The sequence below is a fragment of the Morone saxatilis genome, unplaced genomic scaffold (assembly GCF_004916995.1).
Source record: "Morone saxatilis isolate NCDOM2014 unplaced genomic scaffold, NCSU_SB_2.0 Contig1, whole genome shotgun sequence".
NCBI lineage: Eukaryota > Metazoa > Chordata > Actinopteri > Moronidae > Morone > Morone saxatilis.
This window is the reverse complement of record NW_023339651.1, coordinates 9,902,826-9,920,680: the sequence shown is the minus strand read 5'-3', so window position 1 is coordinate 9,920,680 and position 17,855 is coordinate 9,902,826. Positions and strand designations below refer to the sequence as shown.

At 39.1% G+C, this 17,855-nt stretch overlaps 1 protein-coding gene across 1 annotated transcript in view; it reads right to left on the bottom strand.

The window, feature by feature from the left end:
* Nucleotides 1–728: 728 nt before the first annotated feature.
* Nucleotides 729–17,855, bottom strand: part of nhlrc2 (NHL repeat containing 2) — a 20,696-nt gene continuing 3,569 nt past the window's right edge. The window contains exons 3-12 of the mRNA XM_035666710.1: nucleotides 16,470–16,519; nucleotides 15,165–15,570; nucleotides 13,585–13,706; nucleotides 13,342–13,471; nucleotides 10,871–10,964; nucleotides 10,281–10,512; nucleotides 6,623–6,745; nucleotides 6,208–6,417; nucleotides 5,773–5,986; nucleotides 729–3,385 (exon numbers count right to left, since the gene is read on the bottom strand). Of these exons, the coding sequence (XP_035522603.1) occupies nucleotides 3,123–3,385; nucleotides 5,773–5,986; nucleotides 6,208–6,417; nucleotides 6,623–6,745; nucleotides 10,281–10,512; nucleotides 10,871–10,964; nucleotides 13,342–13,471; nucleotides 13,585–13,706; nucleotides 15,165–15,570; nucleotides 16,470–16,519 (1,844 nt within the window). The 3' untranslated portion in view covers nucleotides 729–3,122. The remainder of the gene's footprint in view (nucleotides 3,386–5,772; nucleotides 5,987–6,207; nucleotides 6,418–6,622; nucleotides 6,746–10,280; nucleotides 10,513–10,870; nucleotides 10,965–13,341; nucleotides 13,472–13,584; nucleotides 13,707–15,164; nucleotides 15,571–16,469; nucleotides 16,520–17,855) is intronic.

Genomic DNA, 17,855 nt, shown 5'->3' with positions numbered 1-17,855 from the left:
CAACTTGAAAGTGCTGAGTGATAAAAAACAAACACATCAGTGGTTACAGTTTAGTAACTGTACATAACTGTACATTTACTCAAGTACTATACTAAAATTCGATTTACTTTACTTGAGTTTTTCCCATTTTATAAAATTTGAGAGAGCAGTGTGTAGGATGCAATTAACTGATCACCACTCGCATCAGTAAGTGCAAAGAGCCCCATCTACAGCCAGTGTTTGGTTTGTCCGTTCTGGTCTCCTGGCAACATGGCGGACTCCGTGGAAGGCACGGCGCCTGTAGATAAAAACAGCTCTAAGGTAACAAAAACACAACTATTCTTATTTTAAAAAAACAAACCTATGATTATTATATTCCATTTCTGCCCACAGATCCTGCTAAATGCTACGCACTGGACCTTTAATATGTCCATTCCACTATATCTCAGAAGAAAGTATTGTAATATTTACTCCACTACATTTGTCTGACTGCTACAGTATGGCATATATGACATACTACTCTTAGCAGACTGAGAAGTCCATGTGTGTCTGATTTTCATCACGACTGTAAACCTGCAGCCTTGCTTCCGTAGGGATCTTGTGACATTGTTTATGACGAAACCCAGCTGAAGAGATCATTACTTCAATAGAGATCTGCAAAAATGAGGACAACGTGTTACTTCTGGTAAAAGGAATGACACAAATGAGAGGTATTTACCATATGTTGTGACCAGAAAGTCTGTCCTCTGAGGCCAGTTCACATATAACCTGGCAATGTGACAAATGTATGAGGGAGCTAGCTCATTAGTGAAGTTTTTGCTAATCGCACACACACATACACATACACAGCGGTCCTGCTGTCTTTCAGTGCATTAATGTAGTAATTGTAGATATGCCAAGTGACCTGATTTTCGAGGGCTGGAAATACGTAAAGAGAATATGAGAAGAATGTGTATGGAATTGAGGCAATGCTCTTTGAACCTCCTCCTCGGTACGCACACACGCATACACACACCCAATCTGGAGTGGATAAAAATGTTTTATTACTTTTTTCTTGCTCTGTTGCATCTTAAAGTGCAGCACTGAGAAGCAGACGTATTAACAAGGTCCCCCTGAAAAAAATAAAAATCATGCCAAAATGTGCCCAAAACGGCGATACAGCGAGAAGAAAATCAAGTGAGAGCTGGAAAAGAAATATGAGGAACTTAATGCCCACCAGCAGCCACTCAAGCTCATTACTGTTCATTAAAAAATGCCAAAGGGATAACAGAGCTGAGAAAACACACTGACAAAGGGTCTGCAGTTCGTTTGAAATAAATAACTTGTGGGAATAAAACATTCCTCCCATTACAGAAATATATTGTTATTGCTTTTGATACAGTTAAAGTGTCATCAGTTTTATGCCATCCATACAGTCACACTTCCTTGCAAAGGCACTTGGGCCGAGTGATCCAAACCAAATAAAAACAGTCTGAAAAGCAAAATTATGTTGTGAGACACGATGAGAGCGGTGATAACCCAAAAACGCCCATTTTCTGACAACTTGAAAACCAATAAGGGAAAATGACAACATCGTCCACATTATCATATTATACATTAAACAACGTATTACAGTAAAGCATTATTAGAGCATCTCTTCATCTAGAGATGAAATGTATAAATGCTTGATAGAGAGATTTTAATAAGACTTCAGTCGGTGTCATCAGTTCACAGGAGGTTGCTTCCTCTTATTGAAAACAGGCACTTTATTCATTACTTAGATAAGAGCAATATTTCATGGTGTAAATCAAAAGGACTCCTTGTGTCATGAATAATCACAATCAAAAGTATAATCAGTCATACAGGGAGCGGAGACAGAACAAAGCTTTAGGCTGTGAGTGTGACCTTTTAGAGACTGAACTTTGTAAACAACTTAAGATGTCTGTGGTGGAATATGTACGCAAAAATTTATGAAAGCTTCATTAGTGTGCCTGAAGGCACCATCCTAGCTGACTGACTGTAAACTAAAGCAAACATACATATATATGGATATATATTAATTAAGTATACAGTGAAGATGTGAACTAGTACTTGGAGCTGGACATTTCTAATATATCAATGATAATAAAAATGTCCCTGCATAGTCAACTTCTAATTATCTTCTCAAGATTAAAGGAAAGGTTTGAGAGTCTTAGCTTCCTATAATAATTTATATATATCATATTTTTGAGAAGCTGCTTGATATTGGCAATGCTTGTGCAAACAAAGGCAGAATAAAACTTCCTTCTCCTAGTCTGAATCACTCATCAGCTCCATTAATGGGACTGAAGGAAAATGCTCCATTCATTTGAATGAGACATGGTTTCAAACGCAAACAGAAGGCTTTTCAACTTTTCAACTTTTCAACAGCGAAACTTGGTTGGTTATTACTCCTTGGAAGTTGAGGACAAAAAACATCTGAAAGTAGTAAATAGAGTCTACTATGAAGATGATCAGAGGTTTCAGATTTGTTTTGAATATTTGAAAGTATTTAAAATCCCCCAAAACATCATTAAATCACAGAATATCTGCTGATTTGTCCATCCATTACTGACACCATCATCCAGGTCATCATAATTTCTAAGTTTCTCAATAAATACACAGAATATATTTTGTTTTCTGCATTAATGTAGTCCTGTGACACAGTTTTATAAATAAGGTAATTTTTCCACGTATAAAACAGCTTTCTTACAGTTAGTCGGTACAGTCTGTCTTCATAGGAATCTGTTGCATAAATACACTATCATATAGAAAGAGATTTTCAGGTTGCAGTTGCTGTACAGCCTTTATAACATGGCCCGGGGATAAAACTATTTGAATTGCTATCAATAACTGTCACACACACTCAAGGACATTACACACTCAAGGACATTACAGCATTGATGCATTATGTTTCATTGAAGAGGCTTCTGAGTAGTTTGAAATGAAATTCTCCTGAAAATCAGATTTGTATGAATTGTATTTTTGTGACAAGTGACAAGTCAGAAACAATCCGTTGTTTCTTCTTCCAGAACAATGACCAAAACAGGAGCTGGAGTTAGCGTGGCTGAAAAGTAAAACTGACGTTTCAACGCCACAAAAAGTGTCGACTCTGAGGCTGTCTCTGCTAAGACAGGTAAGAGGTTTTAGAAGGCATGAGCCAACACCACAGTGACCTCTTCCTCTCCAGGACTGGCACTTATTTGAAGAGGCTGGGTGAAAGAGGCTGCTTTCATCATACAGGCTTTACCTGTTTCCATACAGTAGTACACCCATACAGCCAGAGTGAGGCTTGGATTGATGTTCGAGTCCTTCATAACAGCCGGAAGTTTGGTTGAGATGGAGAAGGGCTTCGACAGATCCACAATGTCGCCAGTAACCACCGGACTTTCTAGCAGCCACTCGTTACCTGCGTGAAAAACAGGAAGCAGAATTGTATAGTCCAAAAGGCTGTCAAATGGACTAAATCAATAGTCTGATACAATCTGGCTAATAAGGAAATAGATAGTCGTCACTAACAAATGTCTGCAGCGATGCAAGAAACCACAATGACAATGCCAACATGCTAATATTAAGCAAGTATAATGTTTACCGTTTTCACTATTTTAGTTAAGTGTGTTACCATGCTAACATTAGCTACTTAGCACAAAACAAAAAGCACTGAGGCTGGTGGGAATGTCATTCATTATTCAAGTATAGGAGAAAGTCAAAAGTCAACCTGCTGCTACATGAAAAGCAGTCCTAACAAAGTAATTAGGATACACCCTCTGGGGACCATGAATGTGAAAGAGTTCATGGAAATCTGTGTAATAGATATTTTAAGTCTGCATCAAAGTGGTGGACTGACCCCCGGAGACACCCTGTGTACTAGCTCAAGTCTGAGCATTACACAGCACTGCCAAATTGAATCCTCTAAAATATTAGCCCAAACCCAAATAACCCACTGAATCAGATGGAGCGAGGGTGAGGACATGAATTTAGTGAAACGCTGGGGGATATTTTTAGGCACAAACACACATCCAAAGAGACGTGAGCACTGAAAGATAAATGAAAGTCGAAAAAGAAAGGGCTAGAATTTGAACTGTGAGAAAATATTATGCCAGGGAGACCGTCAAATCCATGCCAGCGGTGATTAATGAAGCTGAGGCCTAACATGAGGTCCCAGGGAAGACATTTCTAAAAAGCCAGTAAAAAACAATTTAGATCTGCCGTGCACTTTTAACTTGATCCATTAAAATTCCTGCCTCTGCTCTGATCTGATCAGCGTGAGTCTAGACTGGGTATAATCGGACAGCGCGGGATCACGTAACATAGCCTGGTAGCTAATTATGTGAACCAAGGCATGTCGTCTTATCGAAATGTTCTAAAAATAGCGCGCTCATATCGCTGACTGCATGCTGTATCGCTCAGAATGATGGAAACACTTTTGTTCCAAACCTAATGAACGAACCATCAACCACATACCTCAATTCACTTCACACTCGATCCTAGGGTCAGACTACAGTTGATTACAATTTGAGACCATTGAACAAAGACTTTTTGTATTGCATTAAGCAGTAAAAATCATATATCAAATTGTCAATGCAATGCATAACCTTCAGCAGTGCTTTAAAAGTCTCTCACTGATCAAAATATTCCTTCCTACCTCAGCTGAGAACTATAAATCCCAGACGTGGGCCGGCAGAGTGAGAATCTGCTTGTTGTACGGCGTACATGAAGCTTAAGCATCATTCACTTCCATTATTTTTTGACAGAACACAAACAACAGACCAAAATAAAGCCGAGTAGGAGAGGTTTGAGTGGCTCACATCCACAATAAGGTGATTAGAATTTTGGGTTGCTACTCTGACTGGAAAGAAATAACGTCAGATAGCGTGCAATTTTTGTTTTTACTTTTGAAAACATACTGAAAGCAATAGCAGGGCCTCTTCTAAATATGAATTAACCATGCCTTGCACAGCATGGGTTTGGACAACTGGAGAGACAAATGCACTCTCACAAAAGCAGCCAAGTGAGGAAATTGGATTTGTGTCTTTTCACTATAACTTCCTGACCGTCCTCTTGCTTAAATCCCTCCACCTCTCCTCAATAAACCCAGCCGTATTTGTCAAGTCTTTGTCAAATACGGCTGTCCTTTCAGAACTGACTGTTCGCTAAACCCCGCCCACGAACAGTGATTATCCAATGGCAAGCTTAACTAGGCACTAGGTGTTTACTATACAAAGAGCTTGCATTGTTTAGCCTTTACAAAACCAAAAACTCAAGAGCAAAAGTGTAAGGAATTATTATTTGTGTGATCTAGCGTGAGCTTTTTTTCATGTCTGGCTAACTAGCTTACTACCTACAGTCGGAATGCTAACGTAGCTTTAACTTAACTGACTGAAATGATCTTAAAATTTCCCCTTACTGTTCTGCTCTGTCTGTAATACCAGAACTAAAGTTTGCATGTCAATAGAAAAACAATGGTGCTCTTTTATCTCCATGTCTTCTACATGTATAGCCTTAGTTTATTAGTATGACTTCATGTATGTAGCCAGGAAATGCATATTGAAAACCAGGTTTTAAGTTTCAAAACTGGTTGTCTTTGTGTGAAATCACCCATTGTTGCCTCGGTTATCACTGTTAACTGCATACGTGCCGTGCGATGATGGAAAACTTCGCAGGCCTCACAACAGTAACAGGGTGAGGCTTAGCAAGCGGTCAAGATGCACGGCTACAAAGTCAAATGTACTTACGGGATCTAAATAAAACATTTACATGCAGGACATTTGTAACAGGGATTGAACTGTATCTCACCCTCAGCTGAAAGAGCCCAACAGCTGGGGGCCTCTTCGGTTAGTTTGGTTCCTTCTGGAAGCGACAGGGCGATCGTCATGGTGAGAGTCTGGCCTGCTGACACCGCCACTGGTGGCATTTCTTTCCTGGCAGCTGATTTAGGCAGCGTGGGGGCTTTGGCAGGACCCGAAGGCTTTGAAGGTACTGAGTCTGTGCAGACCGTGGAGATGGGGAACTGGACAGGAGAGAGATTTGGATGTTTGGGTTAAAGGAGTTAGGTTAGAGGAGCAAGGAGAAAGATGTTGATATACTTAAATGTCCTTTCTTAGTAACCTTTTATCCAAACTCCTCTAGTATAAAAGCTTTTAGGACTGATTAATGACATGGACAAAATGTAAAGCGCTTTCTCAAGGTTGCGCACACACACACACACCCACACACACACACAGGTCTGACCGGTGAGACAGTCTTGGAGGCCAGGTCCAGCACTTTGACTTGGTGGTTGTTGGTATCGGCCACGTAGAGAAGCTTGCCGTGGTCTCCAACGCAGATTCCTCCTGGTTCGTTGAAGCAGGATTTGTTAAATTCAGGGCCCAGAGTATCTCCAGCCTCTCCAGTCCCTGCTAATGTGCTACACTGCTTTGTCTTTGGATCCACCACCTTGATCTGAACATAATCACATAGACAGAACAAAAACCAGGGTTATATTAAACAAAAAGGTCAAGTGTTCTCTATATGGTTTCAGATCAAAAGGAGATACACGCTTTGAACATCCACTCAAAGACTTAAAGGAATCCATTATGATGACAAAAGCATCAAATGTTAGCATACTAGGGCTTTGAACCACAGCCTTGTGACATCCAACAGTTACCTTGTGGTTGTAGGAGTCGGCCACATAGAGCAGGCTTTGTTCAGGATCCCAGGCAACGCCGAGGGGATGCTGCAGCTTGGCGTCAACCCCTTTCCCATCTATATCCCCGAAAGCAAAAAGGTTCTGGTTCAAAGGAGACAAAACGGTTCAGAAGAGATCAAATGAAGATATGAAAACATACAAATGTCCAAACTGCAACTTGTGACACTTATGTCTACCTTAATTTAACAGAATATCCAATTTAAATTTGTGAACCGCCTCTAACTGTGGCAATTAAAAGTTCAATGTTCATTAGGATGGAGAAGAAAGGATGGCTTTTACACAATCAAGATGACGGACTTTCCTCTGGAAATGCAAGCGGAAGCCTTTCTCATATACTGCAAATGATCAATTTTCATTTGAAGAAACACTTGCAATAAAGAAAGCAACATTTGCTTCATTATGCTACAAGGTTTCTGAATAATTTATACAAGAACTGTAACACAAGAATGAATCTGCCACATTTGTAAGAAACACCAGAAAGATGACAAGAACTTTAAATTGCACTAGTTACTGTGCTCAAAATAGTTAGAAGAGTGATTTTTGAAGGGTTTTGATGAAGTACGATAAAATTAATGATAAATGTAATTTAAATATTCTCTAATTATGTGGTAGAAATGGATTTAAAAAGACAATTTTTTATGGTTTTTGGTGACAAAAAGTTAATTAAGTAAAAAACATCTCTTAAGTGCTACAAATTGTTTTAAGGCCAACATGACCCAAACAAAGAAATTACTATTACAGCCAATCAACATCCAATTTATGAGAAAATAAATTGCTTTTCATTCTCTAACACTTAAAAACAAAAACAAAAAAAGAGATGATAATCCTATTTTCTCATGTCTCAGGTCTCATGATTCTCTACAGCTCCCTGACTCTCCACAAATAGTTACCATCTGCCAAAGAAACCCAAATCTTTGGGAAAATCTGTAATTGCTCTAGCAGAATCACGCCGGTGGGTTCACATGCACTCAAATGATCTTTTTCACCGCAGGTGTGTGACCACTGTTTCAGATTGAGATTCAATTGTTAGTAGAAATACTGAGGAAATACTGAAACACAGCACATTGCACATACCTCCTAACTTACTAACTTTTAGCTTTACATTTGAAAAATAGACATTTTAAGAGTTAAGGCTTGTGATTTAACATATTAGAATCTGAATCAGAAATACTTGATCCCCGGGGGGAAATTAGGTATATATATATTATACATATACATATACTGGGGAAGCAGCTATCCTGGCTCTTAAGGTAACAACAAAACAAGGAAACGTCTACCTCTAAAGCTCACTAATTAACACAGATCTCATTTCAACCTGTACAACAACCGAAGTGTGAAGAGAACCATTTGTGCAGTCTCCACCGGTTGCCTGGCAACCCCAGGAAGTATTGTAAAGCCACAGCTTGTTGGACATTGTGTTTTGTATTAATTAAACAAACGAGATACAATGTTTTAATTTGCGAGCTTTAAAAGGTGCTGGTGCAGACAGAGCCAGGCTAGCTGTTTTCCCCTGTTTCAAGTCTTTATGCTAAGCTAAGCTAACCAGATGCTAGCTGTAGCTTTATATTTAGTGTACATTTTTATCAGTCCATCTTCCGAAGTGTATTTCCCAAAATGGCCAGGTATTTCAGTAAGACTAAATACTTACTGTATTGCATAGTCAACAGAGCTTACCTTACTCTATAATGGATTCCTGGTCTTTGCTATAATACTGTCAGCAAATTTCATACTCGTTTCAAGTATTTCATTATTAAATCGATGTGAAGAGGTTGTTAGGAACAGAATTTTTGACATTATGATCCCCGAAAGAAGATGACTTAAAAACAACAGCTCAGTAAGAGACCAAAAATATTCAAGGAGCTGGGGGAATGATTAAACAATGGCCAGACGCAGCTTATGCTGATGAAAATGTCCTGCCAATTCACCTCAGACACACATTTACTTGTAACAGATTTAATCCTGCTTAAGGTTTTATGTTAAATAGCTTAAATGTCTACGGGCAGCAGACTATATAGTATTAATGCTTTTTGCTGACTCACCCCGTGTTGAATAAACTGTATATGACTCTCCGGTTAATTACTCCCCATTCTCTTGGGTGACTACGAGCTTTAGAGCTCTTGGGGCTTTCCAAAAATACACCAGTGTGGCAGGGAAAAAAAAAATAAAAAATAAAATAAAAAAAACTAAAGCCGAACGGCAGCGAGGACATGAAAGTACAACCAAAAATTGTTTTCCGGCTTTGCTTCAGCAGCAAACAAGAGAGGCTGTGTTTATTTATGTATTTTTTTAAATCAATATTTTCTATCTATAGAGAAATGGCCTGGAAGCCTTGTGATTGCCTAGTTACCCAAAGCTTTGTGCAACGTTTTTTTTTTTTTTTTTAAGAATTGTGTTTTCTATGGCTGGAACTGTGGTAGATTAATGTGCATGTGCATACACTGTGTGTTTGCTGTTGATAAATGGTGGCAGAGTCAGGTACAGGACACATTATCATTGGAAGTACTGCATGAGAGGTTATTCAATTCTTGCAGCCTGCATTGGGAATAGGCTTTAAATGTCCTCTACCTTCTGTTCAAGCTTCTGTTCATTGCATTGTAAGAAATTCAGCTCACAGAAACACTGAAATGGATGGAAAAAAAAACAACCCTTGACTAGGTAAGAGAAAACTCTGCGTGGTCGCCATATTGATTACAAAATCGACTGTAACTCGCTTAAGGCTGAACGGATTTTCAGGAAATTTGGTTATTATTATAAACGTGATGAATTGAACATGATATAGGAACTTATTCAGTTAACAGGGTTGGATCTAATCAGCTCTATGCCAAAAAATGTACCTTCTGAATAGCCACAACTTCCACTTGGACACGCAGGCTCCGATCTATGAACAGGCAACATCAAGTGTTAACTATTTAGAATTTTAGCTCTTTTCAGTTGCTCTAAAAATGTAGATTTCCATATCTATTATGTTATAAAGCCACCTGGTTGCTTGTTTTTGTGAAATGTGAAATTTGTTAACAGGAAAACATACAATTCAACATAGGTGAATTGTTTTCTGGCCAGTTTCATGGCTTAGACAAGCAGTTTGTAGGTGTTTATACTTGATGTACCACCTCACACACACACACACACACATACACACACACCAGTATACATGTATTCATTGTTTTCATTCTGTATTTTGGCCAAAGTGCTGGTCTGACTAGCTGTGGCTGTTTTTTGCTTTGAATATTTCATTGTTTATACATCCACACGCTGCACATGCCTGCAGCAGTTTGATAGTGGTGGTGACGCCTGACTGTTTTGGCATAGAGCTGATCCACCCCCAATGGCTAAATGAATTCCTACAAATACAGGTACCAGGTTCCACTTCAATTCACATTCATAACAAAACAGATTTGATGAAAATTGGTTCAGAATTAAGAGAGTTAAAGTCGATTTGGTAGGGAATTCTGCATCTCTCAGTATTGTTGACAGGTGGATCTACGTTTCTATTTCTATGGTTATAACCACCTGACCACCTTAATGTAAAGAAATAAACTAAAACGGTATGTGGTAGAAAAAAGAGAAAGTAGGAAATATTGTTAAAAAATCCCTCCAGCAACTAATATACACTCACCATTGGGTCTCTTTCCCCACCGACCAGCAACTTAACGGCACCGTCCTTCAGTGCCAGCGTGCGGATGGTGCTGCTTTCACTGTCGGCCACATACAGGCAGCTCCATGGTTCCTCTGGGGCTAAAGCCAGGCCTGAAGGCTGGGCGAAGCTAGCCTTGTGGGGGTAGGAGTTGTTTCGGTTCTCCTCGCTGCCGCTACCTGCCCACCGCACGCACGCCCCTGCTTTGGACTCACTGTTTATGTTGGAAAATAGAAGACAACAACAAAGCATTTCAATACATTGACTGGATATGTAGAAATCAAATAAAGCATGTGACCTTTTCTTTATCACAGGCAAGGCTTCTTTGATGAAAAATTCTGTTTCACGATGGAAAGCCCCTCGGCTGGAGACGTTTCTTGGTAGTTAACGCTGACATATTATTACATAATCTTTATCGTTGACTTCCTGTGAAACAGCCAGCCACACATATATAAAATAAGTCATGAGGGGGAGTCTTTATTAGCTTTTAATTCATTTACTTCTTTAGTTATTAGTGGCTTTGAAGGGTTACTGCTGCCAAGCGGCCATGGTGGTCATGTACAGTCTCTCACCTTCCTTTGGGCAGTTTCCCATCTGCTAGGAACAAAGCCCAGATCTGGTGGGTCCCTGCCATGGCTATCCACAGGACGTTATCTTCAACACCGCCTACACACGCACACATACACAAATTAAATGCACATACAATCACACACCAAAACACACTCTTTGACTTGAGAAACAGGAAACCTATGTCACTACTTTTGGCTGGCTACCAGCCCCCCTTAATAACATCCAGTCGTGGTGCCAATATTTGTCCTAAAGGTAAAAGTTCTTTTCAGGTCTGTTTGAGCTCTGAAAAAATACAATTTTCTAATCACTATACCTACAAAATAGATAAAGTAATCAATTATTTTCATACAATTATAAAGAAATGTCTATGCTCATCTAATGAGTCTAAAAAGCTGTGAATGTTTGGTGAAGGCTGAGGTGTCAAAACTGAGTCAGAAATGCAGCCGTGCAGGTTTAAGTGACAGCAGCCTGTCTGACAAAGGCCATATGCCACCTCAGATGCACTCAGCAGAGACAATACTGTCATCATGATGAATACACATACAGTATCTCCGCTGTATTTTTAATGCAGCACAGAGCTTAGCACCTTCTTGATCACATCTGGTGGTCCGTCAGGAACATTTAACAACTCCAGGACCTGACTCTCAGCATTAATGTCACTGCAGTACTTTACAGTTCAAAAGGTGCAAGGTCCTCATGATTTGGTCAATATAATTATTCATGCACATGGTGAATAAATCATGAATATGCAATGCCTGTTTGGATGTACTCTCAGAGGACAATGTTATTGGAGTTAAGGGTCTGATACCACATCCTCGGACCATGTGGTGATGTGCAAATCAGCAGGTTGTGTCATCCATCAACCTGTGCAGAAAATGTGACTAAGACTGATTACCTCATGTGTACAGGCTGTGTGCTAAGGCAATGTGTGGCATGTGTGTACTTTAAATTCACATGACTATAACCAATCACATTTCTATAAAATGTCATCTGACTGTTGATGAGTACAATACTCGCCACAAGCAGAATAAACAGCTTGGTCCGGGTGTACACTTTCATATTTTGTTTGATTTAAGTAAGTACACAGTGTCACAGGGACAGCCCAACACATGCTTATAACTGCCGGCAGCTTGAAGAAGCACTAAAGCTGGTTGTTTGACATCCTAATAATACTTTATTTTGACAGTAAAGAGTAAAGAAATATACTACGGTTTTATTTTTAGTTTTTTAAATGCAGTAAATGAGGCCAAAGTGGCACATAATAACCCTGTACCCTGTAACATTTGTAAATGATACAAGCCCTACCTTGAGAGCAAAACAATTCTGCAACAACGTACGGTAACCTAACCCTAACCCTGACCCATATTGACAGGTGTACTGTATATATGCATCTTTCCTGAATGCCCGCAGTTAACAAGTGTTGACGGCAACAGAAGACATACACAAACATTTACAGACAAAAGGTCTGAGAGATTCAAAAGCGGAGTTTAAAAAGCTTTCTGCTTTGATGAAAAAGGCTCTGTGTGGCAAATATTAAAAATGATTAATAATAAAGACACTCTGAATGCCCAAGGCAAAATAATAAAAGCAGAGCATTTATAGAGGGATTGAGCTTTGATTTTGAAGTGGGGGTTACTTTGTGAGAATATGAAAGACCTTGTCAAAGAGTTTATAGCACTTTGTGCCTTGCATAGTTTATTATGGATTTCTGTCTTAAACCTACTTCAGTAGAACTAAAGTCAGGCAAATAGGTTTATTGAGAATCCCCCATATATTAGATCCTACAGATTAAAAAGTCTCTTTCAATAACTCCTCTAAGGATCCCTTAAAAATGATGTGTGATTTGTGCACTGATACCTGTTGTATTCGCAATCAGGTTGAAGAACAGTCTGAAAAATGAAGGACTTAGATGTTAATGAGTATTGGCTCCACTGTTTGTCTTGTAAATCAATTATGAAGTGCCAGTTTTTTAAAAATGCAAATGGTTATGGCTTACTGTTTTGAAGGTGGATCATATAAAGCCTGGAAGCTATAATATTTTGTGTATACAGTGTAATTTTATCAATGTGAAGTATCTAGTAGTGCATGTTTTTTGGTGCACTCTAATTGCGTTAAATATGCAAGATGCAAACAATCCCCCTCAAGGTGTGATCACACCAGAATTCACACCCAAATGTTTCCGAAGGGGGTGAGATGTAGTTACTTCCTCTTAGACTTTTCTTCTTTCACCTTCACTTCAATCTAACCGAGCTGTGAACTGCAAAATGAGACCCAACAATGTCCAAGCAATCTGAAACAGGTTGGGACCAACCGACCTCTCACTCTCACTCTCACTCTCACTCTCACTCAGGAATTATTGATTGTATAGCAGCATGCATAAAGGGAACAAACAGCAGAATAAAGGGGGTTGTGTGTGGCAGACGGTGAGAGCAAGGGCAGGCGCAGAGGGGACTGACAGCACCGCAAGACTCACCGGCAGTGCCAAGAGTCACATCCCAAGGTGAGCTGATGGGCTGCTGAGGTCCCATGGCCCCTCCATCTTTGTCTGTGCCTTGAATGCCTACTCCAGCAAGGGTGCTGACTCTTCCTTCTAACAGGTCAATCTGATAGAAAGAAAAACACACGCAGACAGGCATAAATGAAAAGATAAACATCAAGAACCAAGACATTTAATGTTAAAAATGCAGTTATTTCAAGAGGTAGTTTAGGGTACAACCTTTCGGATCAGGTGGTTTTCTGTGTCGGCCACGTATACAGTGTCCCCTTTAATGGCCACACCCTGAGGGGAGTTAAAGGAGGATTCGGACAAATCGCCATCTCGTCTCCCGCTTTCAGGCCCTGAGATGGAAGTAGTAATCTAATGAAAATTATGGTTCAATGCATAGATGCTGATTTATGTTTTTGTCCATGGGTACCCAAGTTAAGTGAATACCAACACAGTGATGGCAGTCACAAACTCACTCTCATTGATTTACCTTAATGTAGGATACTGTTGCCTCTATAGACACAAACCACAATGAAATGTGACACTGCTCAGCTACAAATTAGGGCTACTCCCTACCAGCAGTCTGGGGGGGGGCAGTATTTACATGTCACTCGAGTGTATAATACTACAACAATGGCAATACCTAAGAAAAAAATACTTACAGATATCAATACTATTCATTTATTTTTATTTTTTTATTCTTTTGATCAGCCTTCCCCAATACAATACCTCACTTATAAGTCACATTAAACCCAGTTTACCTTACGATTTCTTTCCATACTAAATTCACCAAAGCTCTTTAGCTGACTGAAACACTTGTGTCTTATGTTTCTGGTAGATTTCCTCCATCATCACTGTCATAACAGAGTGTTGCAGGGAAATTTGTGCAGGTATGTAACGCTTCGTTTGTGTGAGACAAAGCATCTGTGTCCTATATGCTTTGTGGAGTTTTTGACATAGAAAGGTTACTAAGGAACAGCAGCTTTAGCTGTTCCTCAGGTATTCCATTTTTATAAATCACTTATCTCTCAGTTAACAAGGGTTGGATTTAGGCAGTTTTTAATCTTCTCGGCTATCTAGAGTAATTATTTCAATTTGTGACTGTGGTCTATTTAATCTAATGTGCTTATACTGCATGTAACAACTTCGCGCAGGAAGATGTGCTCTCATTCAAGTTAAATGAAGGACAAAGCCTTTTGAACCAGAGTCACTCCATACAGAACAAAAACAAAAAAAACATTCTTTAAGAATTTGTCCTAATACATAACACCTTAAAGATTTGCTTGGTGCTTTGAACTTCTCAAGCAAATATAAATATTAAAATTGTGCACACTATGTGAGAATAGGGATGAGTGGGGTCAACATGCATCAACATTCTCCCTGATTTTGTCCACACTTAGCTCAGTGCCAGTTCCCAGTGTGTACTTTTCCCTGCTGTTGCCAACCTCTCTGTTGGTCTAGGGACAACACAGACTACCATGTGGCTCCTCTGAGGGTTGTTGAGGCATGTGAGTACTCTAAAAATATCAGTAATGCTAAAACACTGTTGTTTAATCTTTACAGATTCAAATTAGGCTAAAATAATTTTTAGTTAGTACATATGATGACAATGCACATTCAATACACATTTCAGCATTTAACACACAAAATATCGACTACACTAACTCAGAAATTATGTTTTTGTGGTAACTGATAAATAAAGGAGCACAAACTTATACTAAAAACACCTTGAGGTCCCACAAACCCACCCAGAAATCTGTCATTTTAATCCCGAAATACTGCACATCTCCATCCTGTTTCCTCAATCTTACCTCCTATGACATGTAACAACTGTCCAGTCGAGGACACCACCAGAATTCGGTGATGGCCGGTGTCTGCTATGGCCAGCCTTTTCTCGCTGCTGTCTATGGCCACTTTCCCTGGAAAAGATAGGAAGCTGGTAGGCAGGGAGTCTCGGTACAGCTTGACCTTCACCGCGTGTGTCTTCAGCAGACCCTGCTCCCCGTAGTAACGGAGGGCACAGTCAGTAAAAAGCATCAGCCTGTCGCGGTGGCCTTCGCCCACTATGGAGAAGAGCAGGTTGCCACGTGGGCCCAGTAAGACCAGTGTGGGCCAGCAGGACACCTCCAGTTCATGCCAGAGGTGTGCCTCACTGTCGTTCACCACTGGGTGGCAGATGTCATAGCGGAGCACAGCACTGCGAACGTTGTCCAGGAACTTTGAGGAGTTGGTAACAAAACACAGACAAATGAGTAAAGATCTGTGACTCTAATAAGTCATATAGAATAAATTATTTTCATTATCAATAAATCTGGCATTTGTTTAATAATTAACTGAAACAATATAATATTTGATTATTCAACTAAAACTTTCAACTTTTCAATCCCAGCATACTTGCAGTTTAAGCACAATCCTTTTTAAAATGAATGTCTGAGCCCCAAATGAGGAATAGAATTTGGAAAGGATTTGAAAATGATGGGATTCATATTCATCTGTCTTTGGTACAAAGAATATTTGTAGAAATGGAATCTCTCAACCTAAGTGAGAACCACACAGAACCAAGATTATAATCTGTTATGATTTCATCCCAACACACAAGCAAAAAAAAATAAATGTGCTTTTAAAGGTCCCCCTTTTGCCATTTTAAAACTATTTTTTGTTTTTTTACAAACAAGTAGTGAATGTACTCAGTGTGTCAAGCACATTTTCCCCCATGGCAGCAGTAGCAGCATAGAGATAGAGAGAGATAGAGATTCTGCTGTCATGTGTCTGTCACATTGGCGACCAGCTTCATAAAGATGATATCTGGTTTTAAACTGATAACAAAAATAATTTTATCTATGATAATTTTGATAAATATCATCTGAGGTCTAAAATCAGACTCTCATGCTGGTATAATGGTGTAACATTAGAGATTAATGCTTTGGTGCTTTGATTTTCTCACCAGGGGAAAGAGTGGTTCATGTTGAAAAAGAACTGTTCTATATCATAATTTAATTAATTAATTAACAGCGTTCCCAAATTTAAACATATTTGTCAGTACTTCGGAGTTATGAGAAGGTACAACCAGTTGAGCCGAACCAAAGGTAAAAGTCATGAACAATTAAAAAACGTACCTTTTCATTGGGGAATTTAGCTGAGTGTACACCAACAACAACCAATCCATCTGAGAGAGACGAAAAAAAAAAAATGAAAAAAAAAAAGATTTTCAGGACATATTTTTCACTTTTGGAGCTTTACTCCTTCAACAGAAAGCACAATGTCAGTTTGTTACTTACCTGCGTGAGTCTGAGTGTGTGACAGTAATTGAAAGATACACATAAGGTCCAAACCCCTGTCCATCTAGTAATCCCATGAAAATCTTTTTTTCTAAATCCATCTGTCAACAAGTTGCATAAGCCTGATCAATAACAAGTTCACAAAGACACAAAACATCACACACACAAAGATGTGTATGCCATAAAGATTAGGCAGAAGAAGGGAAACGGATGCAATTTTCTACTGAAAACCTCAAGGGTCTTGCCTTATTATTGAGTGAGTGACCCTCTAGGAAAATATAACGTAGGTCTCAGTGAGCTTCCTGGAAATGTTTTAGTGCTTCCAGGCTCTAAATGTTTATCTTAGATATTTCTCAGTACTCATCAAAGACTACTAACACCACGTTTATTATTATACAGACAATGAGAGCAATTGGTTACAATTTGTCACTTGTTCAAATATTATGCAACTGAATGGCCTAAAAGTGTGCACAATATATGTTTGTGATGCTCCTTTGAACAGACTCTTTTGTGGCAATAAAATGTGTACACACGTGGCCTTGCACAGCAGATATCTCGACAAGTTTTCTACCAGTTTTCCAAACAGTTCTGCTGTTAACACACTTTTGTACTCATATCATTACTTGATTAACAAACGTATATATATATGCATATATATTATTGTATAGGTATCTTTTTACCTGGATATATAAATATGTGTGTGTGTATTCCTATTCATGAACCTTATCATATAATACCTAATTGTAAATAAAATCTTATATAACCTGAAAATAATACAGGAAATTGAGGCAAAGTCTTAAACTGTGGTATGTGAATTACAATCATAAAAAAAAAAAAAAAATTAAATTGGGCTCATACCCACTGTAGCCCTCAAATGAAATGCATAATTTAAGACAATTTGAAGTTTATTTTTTACAATTACAATGTACACATTCGCTCTAAATTAGTTTGTTCTTAGTCACACAAAACCATCAACGTTTTTATATTTTAATTTAGATTTTATAGTTCTTCATAAATAGACCCGAATTAGACATTTTTTCATCATTGAGTCGCCCTCAACAGAAGTAAAAAACACACGATTCCAAACCATCAAACTCACACTATCTGCAGTGGATTTCGTCACCCACGGCCTCTGCCAAGCAGTACAGTACAAGCACAGATTGCAGTGACGATGGGTGGGTGGGTGGGTGTGGGGGGATGGATTGTGGGAGTGACTGGACAGGG